Here is a 20,784-nt window from a genome sequence, read left to right as displayed (position 1 = left end):
ACTTGTGTTGCCTCAATTTGATTTGCCATCATGATGGTACGATTGTGAACAGTTCTTGCCAACAGAGGCATGTCTTTTATTCGTTTGATTATCTTGTCTTTATCTGAAAAGTTGTCAAAAAGTTCATTGGCAACATCAAGCATGAATGTTTTGGCATACTTCCCGTCTGTGAATGGCTTTCCGTTTCTCACAATTGCTAAAGCACCAGCAAAGCTAGCTGAATTCCAGTCACCTTATTGGATCTCAACATGGAGTTGCTGCTGACTAGCTTGAACTCTGCACAGTAGCTCTTGACATGCTTTCTTCCTGCTGTCCCCCGCTGGATATTTCGATGCAAATGTAGTATGGTGTGTGTCGAAGTGTCGCTTTATATTTGACCATTTCATCGATGCAATTTTATCATTGCATATTAGACACACTGCAGAACCTGCTGTCTCCACAAAGGCGAATTCCTCTGTCCATTCCTGCTGAAAAGTACGATACTCCTCATCTTTTTTTCTTTAGCTATCTTTTTCATCAAAAGGGTTTCTGCAGTTAGCTAGCTGACTACTTGATTAAAAGGAGGGAAGTTTACTTCCTGACCTCAGAACGACCCATGTACATTAAGCATTATCCAATAAAAATTTGGTGTTGTCCCGGAGGACAGCTGTGATTGGTTCCAGCCACCCACAACCATGAACATGAGCGGTAGGAAATGAATGGATTGTAATACACGAAAATGTTTTATTTTTAATGTTATTATTATTTTTTTATTAAAGATTTGTTTGTGAGCCAGATGCAGCCATCAAAAGAGCCACATCTGGCTCACGAGCCATAGGTTCCCGACCCCTGGTCTAGAGGGTCTCCAAAAGGCCAGGCATTCTGCTGTCCTCTGGGAACAGTGAGCAAGGCCCACCCAGGTGCTGCTCCTGCTGGGCCCTCAGTCGCTGTGAGGAGGTGGCCATTAAGCAAATGAATGCAGGTACATAGTGACCAGTGGGATGAGTGTCAAGAAAGTGAATGGGATGCTCAGAGTGAGAGTAACAGGGAGGATGTAATTTAGGCAGGGAAGTCCGAGAAGGTGACTTAGTCCATTCCAGCAGCTACAACAAATTACCACAGAGTAGGTTGCTTAGATAACATTTATTTCTCATGGTGATGGTATTGCAGGAATCAAAGGAGGACAAAAACCAGACAACTTGATGAAGGAAGTAGGATTTATTTAGCCAGTGGAGCAGTGTGACCCCAAAAGAGGCAAGCCAAACACGCGCTCCCTGAAGTTAGATTTCTTACATCTCATATACCCTTTACAGAACACAGATTCACTTGCAAGGGGCGTGACCCCTTTGTCTAGAGGTACACGTCAATCACAGGACTCTAGGATGGGAGGGGTGAGTTTAAGTGAGGTCAGAAAATAAGTGTTGGGGGCCTGACCTGTGGTGGTGCAGTGGATAAAGCGTCGACCTGGAAATGCTGAGGTCACCGGTTCGAAACCCTGGGCTTGCCTGGTCAAGGCACATATGGGAGTTGATGCTTCCAGCTCCTCCCCCCTGTCTCTCTCTGCTCTCTCTCTCTCTCTCTCTCTCTCTCTCCTCTCTAAAATGAGTAAATAAAAAAAAAAAAAAAAAAAAAGAAAATAAGTGTTGGAAACCACCCATTAAGGTCTTAAAAACTTTTAGGAGAAGGAGAGAGGAAGTGGTTTTTCAGATAATCCCCTGCTATCTCCCTTCCCCCTGCATTCCTCCTTGCTTCTTCCTTCTCAATGGAGAAGGGGTAAGGAGGGGTCTGACTTCTCCTTCCTTTTCTCTTTAAAATTTTCTAGTACAAAAACTTCTCCATTAGCAAAATAATAGCCCTTCCCAAGCAGGAAGGTAATTTGCAACTTCACTGACTACTTTTAGCTGGTGCTGCCCAGGCCCCATTGTAAACCACAAGAGAGCAAACATAAAAATCATATTTTACAAACTTATTTGGCCAACATTCCACCCCTTTTGCTTGCTTTCAGTCTACACCATAGGCATTCCTGTGCAGGGAATTGGGCACATCACACAAATTGCAGCAACAGTACAAGTCTTACAATTTCGACAATTACAAAGGTGCCCTTCACAAGATCTCTCTTGAGCGCTTTGCCTAAAACATAAAAAGTCCTTGAAGCTTCTTTCTAACAGGAAGAAAAGCTTCTTAGTTCAGAAGGACTTCCTTCCTTAATGGAGGCTGAAAAGTCCCAGATGTAGGCACCATCAGATTCCCTGTGTGCGGAGGGCCCACTTCCTGGTGCATAGATGGCCATAGTGTTGTGTCCTCACATAGTGGAAGAGGTGAGGGCACTCTCTGGGGCCTCTTCTATGGAGGCCACTAATCCTTCATGAGAGTGCTACCTTCATGAATCAATCACCTCCCAAAGGCCGCACCTCCAAGTAGCATCACATTGGGGATTAGGGTTTCAACATGTGGCTTTGGGAGGGACATAAACATTCAGTCTAGCAGGCCTCTCAGAGAACAGGCCTCTTGTTGGGCGGATAAAATGTATTATGCTCACTTTGTTCAAGATGCCATCGCCCAGGTGATATTAATGTGTGTTGGGGGCAGACAGGATCATTGTAGCCTGGGGCTTGGTTTTGGGATTAAGCCTCTCCCACCCGTCTTGATGTGGGGTGGTACAATCCAATCATGCCTCAGAGAAGTGACTGTATTAGAGACTTCCCTATTTTGTATATTGGATTAAAGGGTTTGAATCTACAGTATAAAGTGGGGGTAGAACGGGAGTTTGTGCTCTTGGTTCCTGAGGTTATCATTAGAGGAGAGAGCAGAGCAGAGAGCAGAAGGAGGCCACGTGGAGTAGGCCAGGGGAAGCAGCCAAGATGGCGGAGTGCTGAGTGAGATGCCAGTTTGTGTAGAGTTTGTATCTGGGATAAGGAAGGAGATGGGGAACTGAGGAGAATAAGGCTGGTGAGCTAGAAACCTTTGATTCTAGGAAACTCGGATAAGTCAGTGGCTTTGTGAGCACTGAATGTGATTGGGTTTTGGAGCCCAGTGTGTGTTTTTACTTGCCCGCCGGGTGCAAGCTAGGATTAAAGACTATGGCCCACCAGTTTGTGGCTCCGTTGTTTCTTTACCGACTGTCCGAATCCAATGCGAACCTGCATAGGCCAGGTGGCAGCTATGATGGTGGCCCTGGCCTTGGCTCCTGGCTTTACAACAGCCCATCAGTTCTTGGCTCCGTTGTTTCTTTACCGACTGTCCAAATCCAATGCGAACCTGCATGGGCCAGGAGGCTGCTGTGATGGTAGCCGTGGCTGCTGGCTTTACACGGAGGTGGCGGGAGTGTCCCAGGCAGAGGGAAAGCCCTGAGACTGAAAAGGGCAGAGTGCGAAGAAGGCAGTGTGACTGGAGCTCCTTGTGGAAACGGCCCCTGAAAGGGATTTCTCTTCCCCTGCCTGTGGCTGAAGTTGGTCTTGAAATGAAAGCAGTTAAAGGAACTATGAGTTCCCTCCCAGCAGCACTCCTGGAGCCTGGCTGTCTGGGAGGTTCAAGGTCGGAGAAGAGCTATCGGGGCGCCCCCTTTGGGCTGCCTCGATCCTGTCCTTAGGGCACAACCCAGAACTGCAGAAAATAGGACTGAGGCTTCTTCTACCGTGATGTTTCTGGGCAGGTGAGGCTTCAGGTACTTTCTTGTCACTTCAGGATCTTACTTCCTGAAAGTAGAAACGCATTTGCTTCTGAGATCTTCTATTTTCTAGTGACTGAAAGCCCCTCATCAGGCGGGAAGAGTGTTCAGAAGACAAGAAAAGAGTTCCTGCTCTAGGTTGTTTTCTTTTTCTTTCTTTTTCTCAATATGAGAGAGGATTTGTTTAGTTGCTTAACTCAGCTCTCTAAAAAAAAAAAAAATACTGGTTCCCACAGGGAAGGTTAAAAGCTGGCTGCTGGGTCTTCTGCAGTGTAGTGTGTGTGGACCCAGGAGAGAACTGGTAAAGCTCTGAGCCAGCACAGATGTGCTCTTGAGTCTAATCACAGCTCTCCTTGCCTGTTTGGTTGCATTTCAACTTCCCTTGGAGATTTATCATTCTTTATATTGGGGGACATATATCCAGGGAGAACAAGTTAGAAACTGACCTTAGCATTTCTTTTGTTCATTTGACAAAGAGTTGTGGAGACCAGTTCTGCTCGGGGCACAGCTGCTGAAGACAGACAAGAGCTGCACTCACAGAGTTATGAGGCAGAGGCGGGGAAGGGGGTGTGTGGCAGACATCCTGAACAGATCATTCCACTATGTACCCTCCCCTTCTTACCTGGTCCCTTTCCTCAGCTTTATACTTGGATCACCAACTTGTATTTACGAGAAACCTTTAATGCCTGGCATTTCTAAATGAGGTGACTGATGTTCTGCTTTGGAACTGAGTATTTCTCCTTCTCTCCTCTGTGGTTTAGCATGTCAGGGTATTTAACATTTTCAAACTTCTTTGCCTGTTTTTTAGATAGAAAAGAATCGACCACTATGAATTGGTCCTTTCAGAGTTCTGCACTTGCCCTCATCTGGCTTGGGTTTCTCAACTGCTTCTCACTTCTTGGGTGGATCCCTGCCTACCCTCATTAATGGTCTCTTGGTTCTTCTCATCCATTGCACCCATCCTGGCTGTGCCCAGCCTGCCCAGCCTGGGTCAGCGCCTGTTGTGAGCTATTTCAGCAATTCCGATCCCATTCGCTTCCTCTGCACCTCTACTTTCTGCTCCTCCCATCTCCCCGGTCCTTACCTTAGCACCCCCATCGCTGCTTCTGCCAAAGGGCCCCAGCAAGATTTTGGAGAAAATAAAATCATATAACAGTGCCTGCAGAATGGCTAAACCAAAAGTTTATGCTACTTAGCTTCAGCTAGGCCTTCACAACTGCTATGTAATTCTTTTATTCATCTCATGCAGATTCCCTAACACAGTGGTCCCCAACCTTTTTTGGGCCACGGACCAGTTTAATGTCAGAAAATATTGTCATGGACCGGCCTTTAGGGTGGGACGGATACATGTATCACGTGACCGAGACAAGCGTCAAGAGTGAGTCTTAGACGGATGTAACAAAGGGAATCTGGACATTTTAAAAAAATAAAACAGCCTGACCAGGCGCTGGCACAGTGGATAGAGCATTGGGCTGGGATGCAGAGGACCCGGGTTCGAGACCCCAAGGTAGCCAGCTTGAGTGCAGGCTCATCTGGTTTGAGCAAAAAGCCCACCAGCTTGAACCCAAGGTTGCTGGCTCCAGCAAGGGGTTACTCGGTCTGCGGTCAAGGCACATATGAGAAAGCAATCAATGAACAACTAAGGTGTCGCAATGAAAAACTGATGATTGATGCTTCTCATCTCTCTTCGTTCCTGTCTGTCTGTCCCTGTCTATCCCTCTCTCTCTTTTTTTGTTTTTTTGTATTTTTCTGAAGCTGGAAATGGGGAGAGACAGTCAGACAGACTCCCGCATGCGCCTGACCGGGATCCACCTGGCACGCCCACCAGGGCGAGGCTCTGCCCACCAGGGGGCGATGCTCTGCCCCTCCGGGGCGTCGCTCTGCTACGACCAGAGCCACTCTAGCACCTGAGGCAGAGGCCAAGGAGCCATCCCCAGTGCCTGGGCCATCTTTGCCCCAATGGAGCTTTGGCTGCAGGAGGGGAAGAGAGAGACAGAGAGGAAGGAGGGGAGAGGGTAGAGAAACAAATGGGTGCTTCTCCTATGTGCCCTGGCCAGGAATCGAACCCGGGACCCCTGTACACCAGGCCGACGCTCTACCGCTGAGCCAACCGGCCAGGGCCTCTATCCCTCTCTTTGACTCACTCTCTGTCTCTGTAATAAATAAATAAATAAATATTATAAAAAAATAAATAAATAAAACATCATTCAGACTTAAATATAAATAAAACAGAAATAATGTAAATTATTTATTCTTTCTCTGCAGACCGGTACCAAATGGCCCACGGACCAGTACCTATCCGCGGCCGGGGGTTGGAGACCACTGCCCTAACACACTTACCATAGTGGCCAAGCCACAACTCTCCCACAGTCTTGTCTCCTGATCCCTGAGAAAATTGAGACTGGCCCCCAGGAGTCCCCTAGGTTTCCCTCTTACCAGTCTCTCCCATCGTTTCTGGCTCCGGAACTGTAGAATCCTTCCTTATTGCTGATTTCGCCTCTCCTACTGAACTCTCCATCCCAGCCTCCCTGTTCTGGGACCTTCCTTGATGGATTTCGTCTGGGCTCTTCTTGCATTTTCAGCGTCTCCCCTTTGCTCATCTCTCTTCTGTCTGAACTACTTGTCTTCACCCCAGTGCCCCCGTCAGGTCACTGCTTTGTCTCTCTTCCCTTAGAGTCACCACAGACTCACGCAGGTGGTGGGTTTAGTTTCCTGCCACTAGCCTTATAACCACCCCGATCCATTCAGTGTGATGACACTAGTGTGATCTAGAAAGTGCAAATCTGACCATGTCTTTCCTGTTGAAACTCTTCAATGACTCCCTTTCAAAATATTTATTTAAAATATGATTTTTTGGAGATAGCTTCAATGGGATATAATTCATATATCATACAGTTCACCCATTTAAGGTATAAAATTCAGTGGTTTTTAGTATATTTAGAGTTGTGCACACATCTCCACAGTTAATTTAGAACATTTTCCTCACCCCCTCAAAACCCATCAGCTCTCACTCTCCCAATCCCTTCCCCGCCCCCGGCCCCAGCGCCTGACAACCACTTAATCTACTTTCTGTCTCTAAGGATTTTCCTATTCTAGACACTTCATTTAAATGGAACCATGCAATGTGTGGTCTTTTGTGACAGCTTCTTTTACTTAGCATGGTGTTTTTAGGGCTCATCCATGGTGTAGCACCAGGGCTCCCGTTTGCCCTTTGGTGTAAAATCAGACTCCCCATGCACTGATGTGTCCTGCGTGATCCGCCGCCTCTGTCTCTCCAGTCTGATTTCTCACTGCTCACTACCGTGTGCTTTGGCTCCAGCTGAACTAAACTCACTGGAATGTGCCATGGCGTTCCCTCCTGGAAACACCCTCGGTCCCCTTCATTTTGCCTGGCTGACTCATGCCCTTTGGGTCTCCTTTGTCCATTGACTCAGTGCTGTGTCCTTGGGGAAGTCTTTTCTGACTCCCCCAACCCCCCATGCCTTCCCATGTGCTGCCAGAGCCCCTGCCCTTCCTGATCAGAGTGTGTGTCGGACAGGGCTATAACTGCCATCGACTTGTCCGTGGTCACCTGGGTCACCTCCGGACCGTAGCTTGAGGGAGCTGAGTCAGCATCCACCCTGGTCCCTGCTCTCGGCCCCTGCAGAGTGGGTGTTCACTGAATCCTGACCCTGCACCCCCTTGAAGGAGAAATCAAGGGTGGCCTTCTTTTCTTGATGATCTGGAATCTACTCTCACCTCCCCCTGACTCTCTTGAAGGTCACCGGCCACTTTGTGGTTTGTCCTTTTTCCTTGGTCTTGCTGCAGCATTTGCCATTGCTAAATATCTCCGTGCGCTTCCCTTCGCCCACAGAGCCTGTGACCCAGCGCTGCCTGTGTCCTTGTCCTTCCCCAGCTGTGTAACACTCTCCTCTGGCTCCTTGCCCTTCTCCACAGGTGGGCCTTCCCCCAGTTCTGCAGCGAGATCTCTCTGCTCTGTTCTCCACTCCCGCAGCCTCACCTGTCACCTGCGTGCGGATAAGTGGTTCCCAGTCTGTCTGTGTCACCTGGATCCCTCACTTGAGTTCTCACAGGTGTTCCCCACAGTGTGCTTGACACCCTCTCCTGCACACATGTTCAGGCCTGAAAGCCCCCGCTGTCCAAAAGTCAGCTTATCAAGGATCATGTGCCAGGTCGTGCCCGAAGTACTCTGAGTACTTCTCACCTTCTATAGTTGACTCTTAACAGTTTTCAGTAAACAGTGACTGAATTGAATCCCTCACAAAGAGAGTGGTTCCCCTCTTTTCCCGCCTCATCTCTCTCCCCACTTGGTGCTGTTGGTGAGTCCAGTTTGTAACCACGTGTTGCACACCTGCTGGCAGACACTAAAGCACCATCCCGGTCATTTTGTTTTTCTTGCCTCAAAACCTGTAGGGCTTCCCTCTGCTTACTCAAATGGTAGGAATTCCTCCGCCGGAGCCCCAGACTGCCATAGGAAGGGCTTCAGCTGCCGTTTTGACTGCTCCTCTTTCATTCCTAATATTCAGGCCAAATTCCCGCCTGCCCCTCCTCTTGCACACTATATCTGTGCTGCACCATACAGTGCCATTAGCCACCTGCAGTGATTTAAACTGAAATTAATTAAAAGTAAACAAAACGTACAATTCAGTTGCTCTGTCGTACTGACACATTTCAAGGGCGCAATGACCTCATGGGGCTAGTGGCCGCCTCGTGGACAGCACAGCACAGATGACATTTCCCTCATCACTGAAAGTTCTCTGGATGGTGCTGGTCTGTACCTTTCTTTCCCTTCCTTCTGGCTGACCTGTCCCCCCAACCGTCTCCTCCTCCCCTCACGGCCATCTCTACCTGTAAAAATCTCTCCCTCTCCCAGGGCTGCCCATCTCCTGTTCCTCCTCTTCTGCACAGCATTCCTGATCATGCCTTCCTTAGTGAGTGGCTGCTCCCTTAGAGCCTTGGGAAGGTTTGATCTGTGTTACCTTTACGAAATCTATGCATTTTCCCTCATACTGTAGCCATTCACGTCCTTATTTCATTTCCAGTACTGAACTGGAAAGCTTTTTGAGGTAAAGACTACATTAATGATCTTATTTTGTATGCAGTGTAGTGGGAGTTCAATGAACAATTGTTGAATTGAATACCTAGAAAAGAGAATGGTTCTTGTTTTTGTGTTTTTTTTTGACATCAGTAAGCACAGTGAAAGGTCTTGCCGTTCCATTTATTCCTTTCCTCTGTAATCACACAGGCCTCTTCTGCCAGACCAAGCACGAAGTGCAGCCCCCGTCCTCTGCCTGCCTGTGCAGGTGGCTATGGGCGGCACATTCCGTTTAAAAGTCAGTATTGCTGACATTGGGGCCAAGGAGGGCGGCCGGCTGCAGACTACAGATGACCCTCTGGCCTGGGCTGTGGGTCAGCATGTAGGAGGTGGAATTTCGGGAGGGAATAATAGATAACTGAGGGGCAGCAGAGTGCCAGCCACAAACCTCAGAGAAGTGACCCTGGAAGAAATGCCTGGAATGACGGAGTCCATATGAGGAAATTACCAAATCAGAGAAGTGGCAAGAGGCTCACATTGAAATTACTTACAGGGTGGGGAGTCACAGTTAGACCCTGGAGGAACTTTCTGGTGGTTTGTCACTGCCTCGCTATGTGTGTGCTCATCGTGCTTTTCACGTAGCCCAAAGTCACCTGCCATGAAGGAGAGGATCGCACCCCAAACATCTGACAGCACAGTTTCAGCCACTTGGGGGACATTCAGATGCTGGATTCTCTTCTCTGACTTAGCCACCCTTGGAGCTAAAGAAGTTGCTAGTTGGCCTGACCAGGCGGTAGAGCAGTGGATAGAGCGTCAAACTGGGACGCGGAGGACCCAGGTTTGAGACTCTGAGGTCGCCAGCTTGAGCGCAGGTTTGAGCAGGGCTCACCAGCTTGAGCCCAAGGTCGCTGGCTCGAGTAAGGGGTCGCTCGGTCTGCTATAGCCCCCCGGTCAAGGCACAAATGAGAAATCAATCAATGAACAACTAAGGAACCACAACGAAGAATTGGTGTTTCTCATCTCCCTTCCTGTCTGTCTGTCCCTCTCTCTGACTCTCTCTTTCTCTGCCACAAAAAAATAGAAAAATAAAATAAAATAAAAGAAGTTGCTAGTTGTCCATTCATTGATTGGAGTGGAGATGTCCTGATGCTGAGAGTGAGTGTTGTATGCTTGTGTATATGTGCATGTATGCACCTGTGTTCTGTAGTGGGTGGATGCCTAAGCTATCGGAATCGCCTAGGCTATCTAAGCCAGGTAGCTCAGTTAGTAGGAGCCTTGTCTGCGATAAGCCAAGGTTATGGGTTCAATCCCCAGTCAGAGCACATACAAGAATCAACCAAAGAATGCATAAAGTTGTAAAACCAAGTTGATGTTTCTCTCTCTCTCTCCCCCCTCCCCTCTATCTTTAAAAAGTCAATTAAGAAAAGAAAGAATCATTTACATGGTCTTTGTCATTTTAGGCTTGTTTTACAGAGGGAGAAGCACTTCCACTACCTGAAAAGAGGCCTTCGGCAGCTGACAGATGCCTATGAGGTAAATGCACTGTCCAGGAGCTCTTCCTATCACATTATCAGCCAGATCTTTCTCCTTTTTTTCTGTTTGATTGTAAAAGACTGGGTCTGACCCATTGCAGGGTCACTCCTCGTGCACGTGGCTCTGGCAGGAACCAGGTGCTCACGTGCTGCCGAGCCCGGACTCTGGCTTTTGAAAGGGCGGAGCTGGATCTCTTCCTGTCTCGTCCTCCCTCAGAGCTTGTGGAGCACCCTAGATGGGATGGGCTTTCCTCCTCTTAAATCATGGCTGAAGGGCTCATGTGCTTTCTTCTAGACACCCCTTGACAGGTAGCTAAAAGGCAGTGGTTACCTGTTCATCCCTGACCCTTTGCCCTATAAGCTGATCTAATTCCTAGGCTGGCCGAAGGATCAGTATATAAATCCCAGGGAGTACTACTGCACTGTAAACATTCGCACTGTAAAATCCTATTCCTCAGATCCCCAAGTCTCCTCAGAGGGGCCTCAGGGAAGGGCAGTGGAAGGGGAGGAGGGGAAGGGTGTGAGAATGGGGCTGAGTGGCAGGCAGAGGGGGGCAGTGAACAGGAGGGCCCCAGTCTTCCTGTCCCACTTTACACAGAATAGCCCTGCTCCTAATTTGATTTTTATTTTGGGGTTGTGCATTTAATTATTTGCTACAGGGATTCACCAACTCAATGGCTCTAGACCCAAGCAGGCAGCATAACTAAGAGAAGTGAGCTGGCGGGAGACCAAGTAAACAGAATCCCCTTGCTTTGCAGGGGGTCCTCCGGTTACGACCCAGTTCCATTCCTGGGACAGTGATATAACCCAAATTTTGGTAAAATTCAAAATAAATGGAACACTTGCGCTTTTAACAGTCCAAAATGGCGTAGGTAAGCGTGCTAGGGGATGCCAAATCTTTCACTCATTGTATGGCCAGGAGCCGCCATCGTGGCCATTCACATGCAGGTTCTCATTAGATTCGGACAGTTGGTAAAAAAACAAGGGAGCCAAGAACTGGTGGGCCATTACCTTTAATCCTAGCTTGCACCTGGCAGGCAAGTAAAAACACATCTCCAAAACCCACTCATTCAGTGCTCACAAAGCTATTGACTTATCCGAGTTTCCTAGAATCAAAGTTTCTAGCTCACCAGCCTTATTCACCTCTGTTCCCCATCTCCTCTCTCTGCTCTCCTCTAATGCTAATAATCCCAGGAACTGAGAGAGAGCAAGCTCCCAGTCTGCCCCACTTTATAGTGTAGAAATCCAAACCTTTAATCTAATATATATTACAAACAAGGAAGTCTCTGATACAAAGTCACTTATCTGAGGCATAATGGGATTCCTCATGAGAGTGCACCACCCCTACATCATGCAATCAGTCAAGGGTGTGGGGAAAAGCTTAGTCTTAAAACTAAGCCTTAGGCTGTAACCACCCTGCCTGCTTACAGCCTGTCCCCCACACCCAATGCAAACTATAAGCGAGCAAACATATATCATATTTACAAACTTATTTGACCGACACTCATATACCATGTTGTTACTGCGTATTCTTCTGCCGTGCGCAATTGAACTACTTTGCCCATGTAATTTGTAAGTATGATGGTAACAGTGGTAACAGCATAAGCCAAAACACTTACATGTCAATTTTTTAAAGGTTTTTATGAAAGTGAATGTTGTAAACTTGAAACGTTGTATGTCAGGATTGTTGTAACCCAAGGACCCCTGTCCTCTGTCCCTGCCCCTCCCACCATCTAGGAATGCAGACCCAGGGCTGCCAGTAGCTCTCTTTCTCTCTTTTCCCTCAAATGAAGCCAGAAATTCTGATTTTTTTTTTAATCTCCAAATGCTTAAATGTTGCAAGCAATTCCAATTAAACAAACAGAACACTACAAGGAGCAAGCAGAACACAGCCATGGACTAGATTTGGCCTTGGGCTCCAAGTTTTTAATCTCTGACTCAAGTCCTCCATGGTTAGGGTCCAGTCAGCCCTGGTACAGTTAGTACCATACCAGCTAACAGCTAGCTTACCATTGCGTTATCTCCTTACTCCTTACAGCTACCCCATGAGGTAGGTGAGTCTTCCTTTTTCACAGGTAAGGAATCAGACGTAGCAAGATGAAGTAAGTTGTTCAAAGGCAAAGAGCTAGTAAGAGGAGGAGCTGGGACTTAAACCCAGGCAGCAAAAATCAATAGCAGTGTCTTTGGTCACCACACCAACTGTCCCCCAGGTGGCAAGCTAGTCATAGCACATTTATGAAGAGGACAGCATGGGCCAAAGGAAGGAGCACTGGCTTGGGAAACCTGGGTTCTTGTCTCATCTCTGATATTTACTGATTTTGTTTTCTTCTTTTCCAAGTGAGAGGAGGGGAGAGAGATAGAGAGATGATCACATGCGCCCCCACCAGGATCCACCTAGCAACCCCTGTCTGGGGCTGATGCTCTGCCCATCTGGGGCCATGCTCACAACCAAGCTATTTTTAGCACCTGAGGCAGAGGCTCCACAGAGCCATCCTTAGCACCTCGGGCTGATGTGCTCAAATCAATTGAGCCATGGCTGTAGGAGGAGAAGAGAGACAGAGAGAGAGGGATGGAGAAGCTTCTCCTGTGTACCCTAACCAGGAATTGAACCTGGGACATCCACATGCCAGCCAATGTTCTACCAATGAGCCAATCAGCCAGGGCCACTGGTTTGTAATCTAGAAAAAATTTATCTTTTTGGACCTCATTTATATACTTGAAATCTGTGAATCAGCAGGTAACACTACCTGCCTGCCTGGCCTTGAATGCTTAGTACTTGTTTATGTTTTGAGTTAGAATCAGTTTCTGTTCCACAGACATGTCACCTTTGGAAGCCTTTCCCAGTGCCCCTAGGCATAGTCTCTTCCATGTGTTCCCTCAGGACTCAATTTCTGCCCATTACAGCATTTATCCAGACATATGTACACATGTTATGTCCCACTTTATTCCAGAAAGACATAAGGTAATTTGTACGTATGTGCCTGGTCCCTCTTTCTCTGCAGATAACCACACACATTCTATATTCTGAGCATCTCAAGAATAGGAACAGAATTTAATTCATGATCATGCCCCCAGTGTCTAATACAGTGCTTGGCACAAAGTAGATACTCTCTAAATATTCGTTTAATCAGTGAGTGAGCTAACCCAGGAAATCCCTTCCTGGGATCCTCTCTCTCCTTGGGTCGGCACTGAAAACAGCAGTGCTTCACTTCCTAGCGTGTGGGAAGTGCTCTGCTCGGCCTTCCTTGGGGGCTTGTCAGGGAGGGACCCACTGGGTTCAAGGTGTACTTCTTTGTCCCATTGTCCTTTCTCACAAAGAGCTATTTCAGCTCCTGGCTAAGGCCACAGAGCAAAGTGTCCTTCACTCACTGATTGTTCGTAGGGTGCCCTCCTCCCCCTTGCCAAGCTGCTGGGAGTGGACAGATGTCTCCTTGTCAGCAATACCTTGGAGCGATTCTGAATAAGGGGTGTGTTTCTCCCCGTCCCTCTCACAGTGTCTGGATGCCAGCCGCCCATGGCTCTGCTACTGGATCCTGCACAGCTTGGAACTACTAGATGAGCCCATCCCCCAGATGGTGGCGACAGAGTGAGTCTGAGTGCGCGGAATCTAGGGTGTTCTCTGGAATTGTGTTTTGACTTTGGGGTGCTTTTTGTTTTGTTTCTGTTCTATTTAAATGAAAAACAGAGTGCTTCAAAGAAACCCGTGCTTTTCTTGACCTCTAGTAACTTCCTGAAACCTCTCCACTCTAGAAGCCTATTGTAAGCTGGTGGGTAGAAAAAGACTTTGAACTCCCGAGAGAAGGATTCTGATTTCTTCTGTGGCCTTTTATTTTGGCTCTAGTTCTGGTCTTTGAAAAAAGTCTTCATCATCAACTCTGAGAGACATGAATTTGCCAGAAATTACAGTACGCATTTGAATAGCTTCTGTGGGGAAGCATGTGCCAACCCAGTGAACAAAAATGCCTTTGCCTTTCATAAACACCTCCACAGAAGTCCCTTCTCACCAATGCCTGGGGGACAGGGTGGCTCTTGATGGCACCACATGTGCTACTGTCTTGTTGTGCAGATGCCATGACTCAACATTTTCTTATGATTAGAGATCTAAGCAACTAAGATTCTTTTCAAACTGCTGGTACAGATGGTGTTTCAGTGTGGTACCTCAGTTTTAGAAGCTCATCACAATTTATATTTTAAAGAAGAAGAGGCTCTGGCTGGGTAGCTCATTTGGTTAAAGCATTGTCCCAATACAGCAAGGTTGCAGGTTTGATCCCTGGTCAGGGCACATACAAGGATCAACTAATGAACGCATAAATAAGTGGAACAACAAATCTGATGTTTTTCTCTCTCGCCCTCCCTTCCCCCCCCCCTCTCTCTAATCAATAAATAAAAAAGTTTTATAAAGGAAAAGAAACTGATCATTACTCCAGTCTTACGGATACCTGAGAGAGGAAAGGGCAGCCAGGAATTGGATCTAATGTCCTAGTTCTCAAAAAGCACGCCCTTTTGGTCAGCAGCTTAAGTTCATCCATTCCCCCTGGGGCTCCTGAGGGAGAGGGGACCGGGAGGGAGGCCCCCGAGTCAGGTTTGTATTCCCGTAGCACACAGGGGTAGCTGTCCCAGGATGTGTGGAGGCTAGCCCGTGCCCTCCCTGGTCACAGTGCCCCTGCATGGGTCACATTGCCAGGTCAGAAGAACAGAACTCCACATTGTCTCATTCATTCTGTCTTAACAATAACCTCTCATTCTTGCCTTCCTGGGCAGAGTGTCTTGTGATGAATGCAGATAGGGAAGATAATAAAGAATTAGGCCATTAACCCTTGTGATATATGTGATACTTTCTGAGGGAGAGGAAAAACATGCATTGTCTTCCTCATCACGCTGCAGCTACAAGCCTAGTTGCTTCTAGTTCAAAGTAGATTTGGATACAGTTCCTGCAGTAACAGGAATTTAACTGTCATAATAAAGGCCCATGTGTTTTTGAAATACCAGTTGGGGGTTATGGATTGTTTGGGAAGTTTCTCCCCCACACATGCACAATCAGGATGTTCCGTTGGGGAATGGGAAAGAGCTGTAGGAGAGAAGAAGGAAATGGGGTTGTGAGAGTGAAGTACAAACGCCCCCTAGAGGAGGACATAGACGGAGCTGAAGTGGGAAGATAGTGGAAAGGGGTCCCTGTGTCCCCATCGGCTGAGTTTTTTCTAGGTTGTTCACAGATAAGACTTTTCTGAGGAAAAAAATGTCAGAGAAGCTTTTGTGGCATCTGATAGAAAGAGAGGACCCTTTGAAGGGCTTTTCACACTGAACAATTGGAGACAACCTACCGTAAATAGTTACAGTAGGGGATGCTTTGAAGTTTATTTAAAGTTTAATGAAATTATGGTACAGTGCATACAGTGAAATACTATGCAGCCATTTAAACATTGAAAAGTAATGGATGCTAATTAGACTTATTGTGGTGATCATTTTGTAATATATACAGATAGCAAATTATTATGTTGTATACCTGAAGCTAATGTTATATATCAAATATACCTCAATAATAAAAATTTTTATAAATAAATGTGTGTATTTGTGTATAAAAAATGTATCTGTGTGTGTATACATACACACACAAATGGTAGTTATTTCTGGATAGTGAGGTTAAAGGCGATATTTTTTCCTTTTTTTCTAAACATGTTTGCATTTTCTAAAATTTCTACAATGAACCTTCATTGTTATATAGTTAAAGAACATTTTAAAATTAAAGGCTGATTTCAAGAAGAACTTGAGAGTGAATGGCTGAAGAATTTCTGCTTCATGTCTGTCTTACAAGCTTTCCCGGTGCTTCTACAGAGCATTGATTTAACAAACTTAAAGAATTACTTAGCCTGACCAGGCAGTGGCGCAGTGGATAGAATGTCGGACTGGGATGTGGAGGACCCAGGTTCAAGACCCTGAAGTCACCAGCTTGAGCATGGGCTCATCTGGTTTGAGCAAAGCTCAGCAGCTTGGACTCAAGGTCGCTGGCTCGAGCAAAGAGTCACTCGGTCTGCTGTAAACCCCCCCCCCCCCCCCCCCCCCCCGGTCAAGGCACATATGAGAAATCAATCAATGGACAACTAAGGAACCACAACAAAGAATTGATGTTTCTCATTTCTTTCCCTTCCTGTCTGTCTGACCCTATCTATCCCTGTTTCTGACTCTCTCAGTCTCTCCCACAAGAAAAAATAAATAAATTAAAAAAAAAAAGAATAACTTAGACTTTCCTAGCAGGCAGTTAATTCTAGATGCTGATAATATTTGTTATGAGCAGAGCCTAGTAGCTCTGCACTATAAGGAAATAAGCAATTTATAATAAAATACAGAGAAATCTTAATGACGTCTATAAAAATATGGGGATTTGTGATTTTAGAGTACCTAACATAGGATATTGCCTTTTTATTTATTTTGCCCAGGGAAAAGAAGTGCTTTGAATATGTGGGCAGGTTTTTTCTTCTTCATATAAATATTAAGGTGATCTATCTGCTGCATTTAGCTCTGGAATTTTATTTCCTGCTCTCCTTCCTCCCCACTCCCTCACCTAGTGTGTCACATGCACACACACACTTTCTTTCTCATTTTGTTCACATTTGTTTAGGGAACAAAATGACAAGCTGAGATCCCTCTAGTGGACAAAATCACTTTTGTCAGCTACTGTGCCTGCTGATTGAAGCCAGAAGGTTTTTACTGCTGATGTCAGACCTTTCGAGAATAGTGTATTCATAGGTAGGAATGTAGCTTGCCTCTCTTAAGAGGTTGTATCCAGCCTGATCAGGTGATGGCGCAGTGGATAGATCATCAGACTGGGATGCAGAGGACCCAGATTCTAAACCCCTAAGTTGCCGACTTGAGTGAGGGTTTATCCCGCTTGAGCACGGGCTCACCAGCTTGAGTGCGGGGTCGCTGGCTTGAGTATGGGATTATAAACATGACCCTATGGTCACTGGCTTGAAGCCCAAAGCTGATGGCTTGAGTTCAAGGTCACTGCTGGCTTGAGCAAGGGGTCACTCACTCTGCTGTAGCGTCCCCCCCCCCCCCCGTCAAGGCACATATGAGAAAGCAGTCAATGAACAACTAAGGAGCCGCAATGAAGAACTGATGCTTCTCATCTCTCTCCCTTTCTGCCTGTCTGTCCCTATCTCTCTCTCTCTCTGTCTCTCGCTTAAAAAAAAAAAAGAGTTGAGATTGTATCCACAAATACATATGTTTACCTAAAATAAATTAATATCATGGAACCAGACTAAGTACATTTTCTTTGTTAATGAGGTTAGCACGGACGGAAGCATCCCTCAATGAGAATACCATGTGTTTTTGAAATGCACGGGATAAAATGAGAACCGCAGGGAGACCTCCACACTGTTGAGTTAGGTTTTTAGCTTCCATAATATCTAAAAACTGTCTTTAACTTAAAAATCACTTTAAGACTTTTCCACTTATAAAGTTTTTTCCAAAGATTAAATTTAAATTTCCATGTGTCAACATTTTATTATTTCCCTTACAAAAGGTTATTAGTAGTTCCTCCCCTGAATAACTCCTTAAATAGTTTTTTCTTTTAATTTTTAAATTTAAGCCTGACCTTTTGTGGCACGGTGGATAAAGTATCGACCTGGAACGCTGCCATCACAGGTTCGAAACCCTGGGCTTGCCCGGTCAGGGCACATATGGGAGTTGATGCTTCCTGCTCCTCCCCCTTCTCTCTCTCTCTCTTGCTTTACCTTTCTCTATCCTCTCTAAAATGAATAAAGTCTTAAAATTTTTTTTTTTAATTTAAGTATGATTTTTTGGGTTTTTTTTGTATTTTTCTGAAGCTGGAAATGGGGAGACAGACAGACTCCCGCATGCGCCCGACTGGGATCCACCCGGCATGCCCACCAGGGGGTGATGCTCTGTCCATCTGGGGCATTGCTCTGTTGTGACCAGAGCCATTCTAGTGCCTGAGGCAGAGGCCATGGAGCCATCCTCAGCGCCCAGGCCAACTTTGCTCCAATGGAGCCTTGGCTGCGGGAGGGGAAGAGAGAGACAGAGAGGAAGGAGAGGGGGAGGGGTGGAGAAGCAGATGGGCACTTCTCCTGTGTGCCCTGGCTGGGAATCGAACCCAGGACTCCTGCACGCCAGGCCGACACTCTACCACTGAGCCAATCGGCCAGGGCAAGTATGATTTTTTTAAAAACCATTTAGTGAGGATAAGTCATTTATCTTCTGGGCATTATTTATTTATTTACTTTGGTCAGCAGCACCTGGCATCTAGTGGGTGGAGGCCAGGGATGCTACTGAATATTCGCCCAGGACAGCCCCCACAGCCAAGAACTAGCTGGCCCAATATGTCGACAGCACCAAGGTGGAGACACCCTGATGTAAAATAACCAACTTCGACCTGATCACACATCCAAAACAGCAGCGACCCGAGGACAGCCGCTGCTTGAGGAAGAGTCAGAACCCGTCACTCGATAGGCAGCCCTGGCCCTCCTGGAATCAACCAGTGAGCCTGTCTGGCTTTCTCCTGCTCGTTGCTGTATCGGCCCAGGGAAGGAGTTGTCCTCTCCCTTGCAGTATTAAGCTGAAGCTGTTTTACAGTTTGAAATGTAAAGATTGAGTACTAGAAAAAGCTTGATGTCAACTCATTCATCTTGCCTTTGCATCTACTCCTGAGCCATTCTGCTCACGGATGACCGTTCCTATTTCCAAAGCTATAATCTCTGTAACTTATTCCGGACCTTAAGTCTATCTGTGGTAACCTATTCTGGTGCTGAAGTTTTTCTTACATCTAACCTAAAATCTTGCTATAGATTCGCTTCAGTTTTTGTTTATTTACCAGAAGGTTTGTATAATTACCTTTTGTATTTTGAGGTGTGTTGCTGGGTAGCTTTCTATTGTGGTTGCCTGTAATAGTAAGTCTTTTAATAATGTTTATATATAGCCGTTTTTACAACTTTAATCTGAACTTCCTGCTTGAGCCAGACACAGTTCTGACCCATACTGTGTTTATTATGCTTTTAGCTGGCATTTTTGTTATTGTTCACCACTCATGGACCCTATCCTCTGGTTCTTTTTCTGCTGTATTTCTAGTCCTTCCCCATCTTATATTTATACCCTTTACTCTTCCCCTCCTGCTGTCCCTAAGTATTTATATTGCCACTTGTACCTATTTCATTTGTTTTATTCTTCTGGGCTTCTGATTTGTTTTATATTAGTCTACTTTAATTCTCACAGCGGACTGCTCATTTGTATTATCACTGTGCATGCTGTTGAGTTCTTCATTCAAACTGATGACAATGGTGTCCAGAATCAACCATATTAGGTCAGCCCTCATCTATCACCTGACAGTCTGAGTAAACTCCTTATAAGGCTGACAGTAAATCTTTCATTCTCTTGCTTTGAACTTGATCCTCTTACAAGTTTTACATACTCTTTAATAGTTGAATGATAGAGCAGTGGTGTCCAATAGAACAGTGGTCCCCAACCTTTTTTGGGCCACGGACCGGTTTAATGTCAGAAAATATTTTCACGGACCGGCCTTTAGGGTGGGACGGATAAATGTATCACGTGACCGAGGCAAGCATCAAGAGTGAGTCTTAGACGGATGTAACAGAGGGAATCTGGTCATTTTTAAAAAATAAAACATCGTTCAGACTTAGATATAAATAAAGCAGAAATAATGTAAGTTATTTATTCTTTCTCTGCAGACCAGTACCAAATGGCCCACGGACCGGTACCGGTCCACAGCCCGGGGGTTGGGGACCACTGCTAGAACTTTCTATGATAATGGAAATATTCTGGGTTTTTTTTTTGTGGTAGCCACTGGTGACATATAGCTGTTGCCGTGTGGCTTGTGTGACCAAGGAGCTAATTGCCCAGCAAAAATTTGCATTGCTCATACTTTGTGTGTATCCAGATCACCTGGGACTTTGATAAAACTACAGAGGCCCAGGCTCTCCTGCTTCAGCTACCTGTGTCTGTGTGCTCTTAGCGAGCTCTCCAATGACCCTGATACACACGCTTTGGGTTTGAAAATCCCCAATCTCGGAGAGAGTTTCCCACTTCGTTGGTAATTGTCATGTGATCTAGAATGAAATGCCTTGCTGACTTGAAAGAAAATTGATCCACGAGATCTTTTAGTCATATGACTAAGTGAATATTTTATGAATACTTGTTTTTTTACAAAATGTTAGTTGATAAATTTCTGGTCTCTAAGGTAAGTTTTACTCCCCCTTTTGATAGAGTGAAGTGTTATTCACACTTTAGTTTTCAGAATTGCTAAGAATTCTGCTGATGACAGCTGCTAGCTTCATGGTCAGTTTGTCAGTTCCTCAAGGTGCAGGCCTCTGGATCAGAATGTTCCATTATGTGGAAGTGTCTGAGAGTCAAGAAGAGGCCAACCCTGTGCCCCTGCATAGCCCCACGACAGACGCAGCGTGTCTGATGGCGGCTGGCGTGGAGGGATGATTTAGAGGCGTCTGGTACATTCCGATCCCAGCTCATTCCAGACTTTAGGCTACAAGGTCATGAGGGTTGCCTTTGGCATGGTTCTATCTTTAGGAGCTGGGAAAGGGATA

At 46.2% G+C, this 20,784-nt stretch overlaps 1 protein-coding gene across 1 annotated transcript in view; it reads left to right on the top strand.

Moving 5' to 3' along the window:
- Positions 1-20,784, top strand: part of FNTB (farnesyltransferase, CAAX box, subunit beta) — a 74,613-nt gene that overhangs the window by 23,800 nt on the left and 30,029 nt on the right. The window contains exons 3-4 of the mRNA XM_066388185.1: positions 10,142-10,214; positions 13,708-13,799. Coding sequence (XP_066244282.1) covers positions 10,142-10,214; positions 13,708-13,799 — 165 coding nt within the window. The remainder of the gene's footprint in view (positions 1-10,141; positions 10,215-13,707; positions 13,800-20,784) is intronic.

Source organism: Saccopteryx leptura, chromosome 6, assembly GCF_036850995.1.
Source record: "Saccopteryx leptura isolate mSacLep1 chromosome 6, mSacLep1_pri_phased_curated, whole genome shotgun sequence".
Classification (NCBI taxonomy): Eukaryota; Metazoa; Chordata; class Mammalia; order Chiroptera; family Emballonuridae; genus Saccopteryx; species Saccopteryx leptura.
Note: the sequence above shows the minus strand (reverse complement) of the source record. Positions and strands in the feature narration are given on the sequence as shown.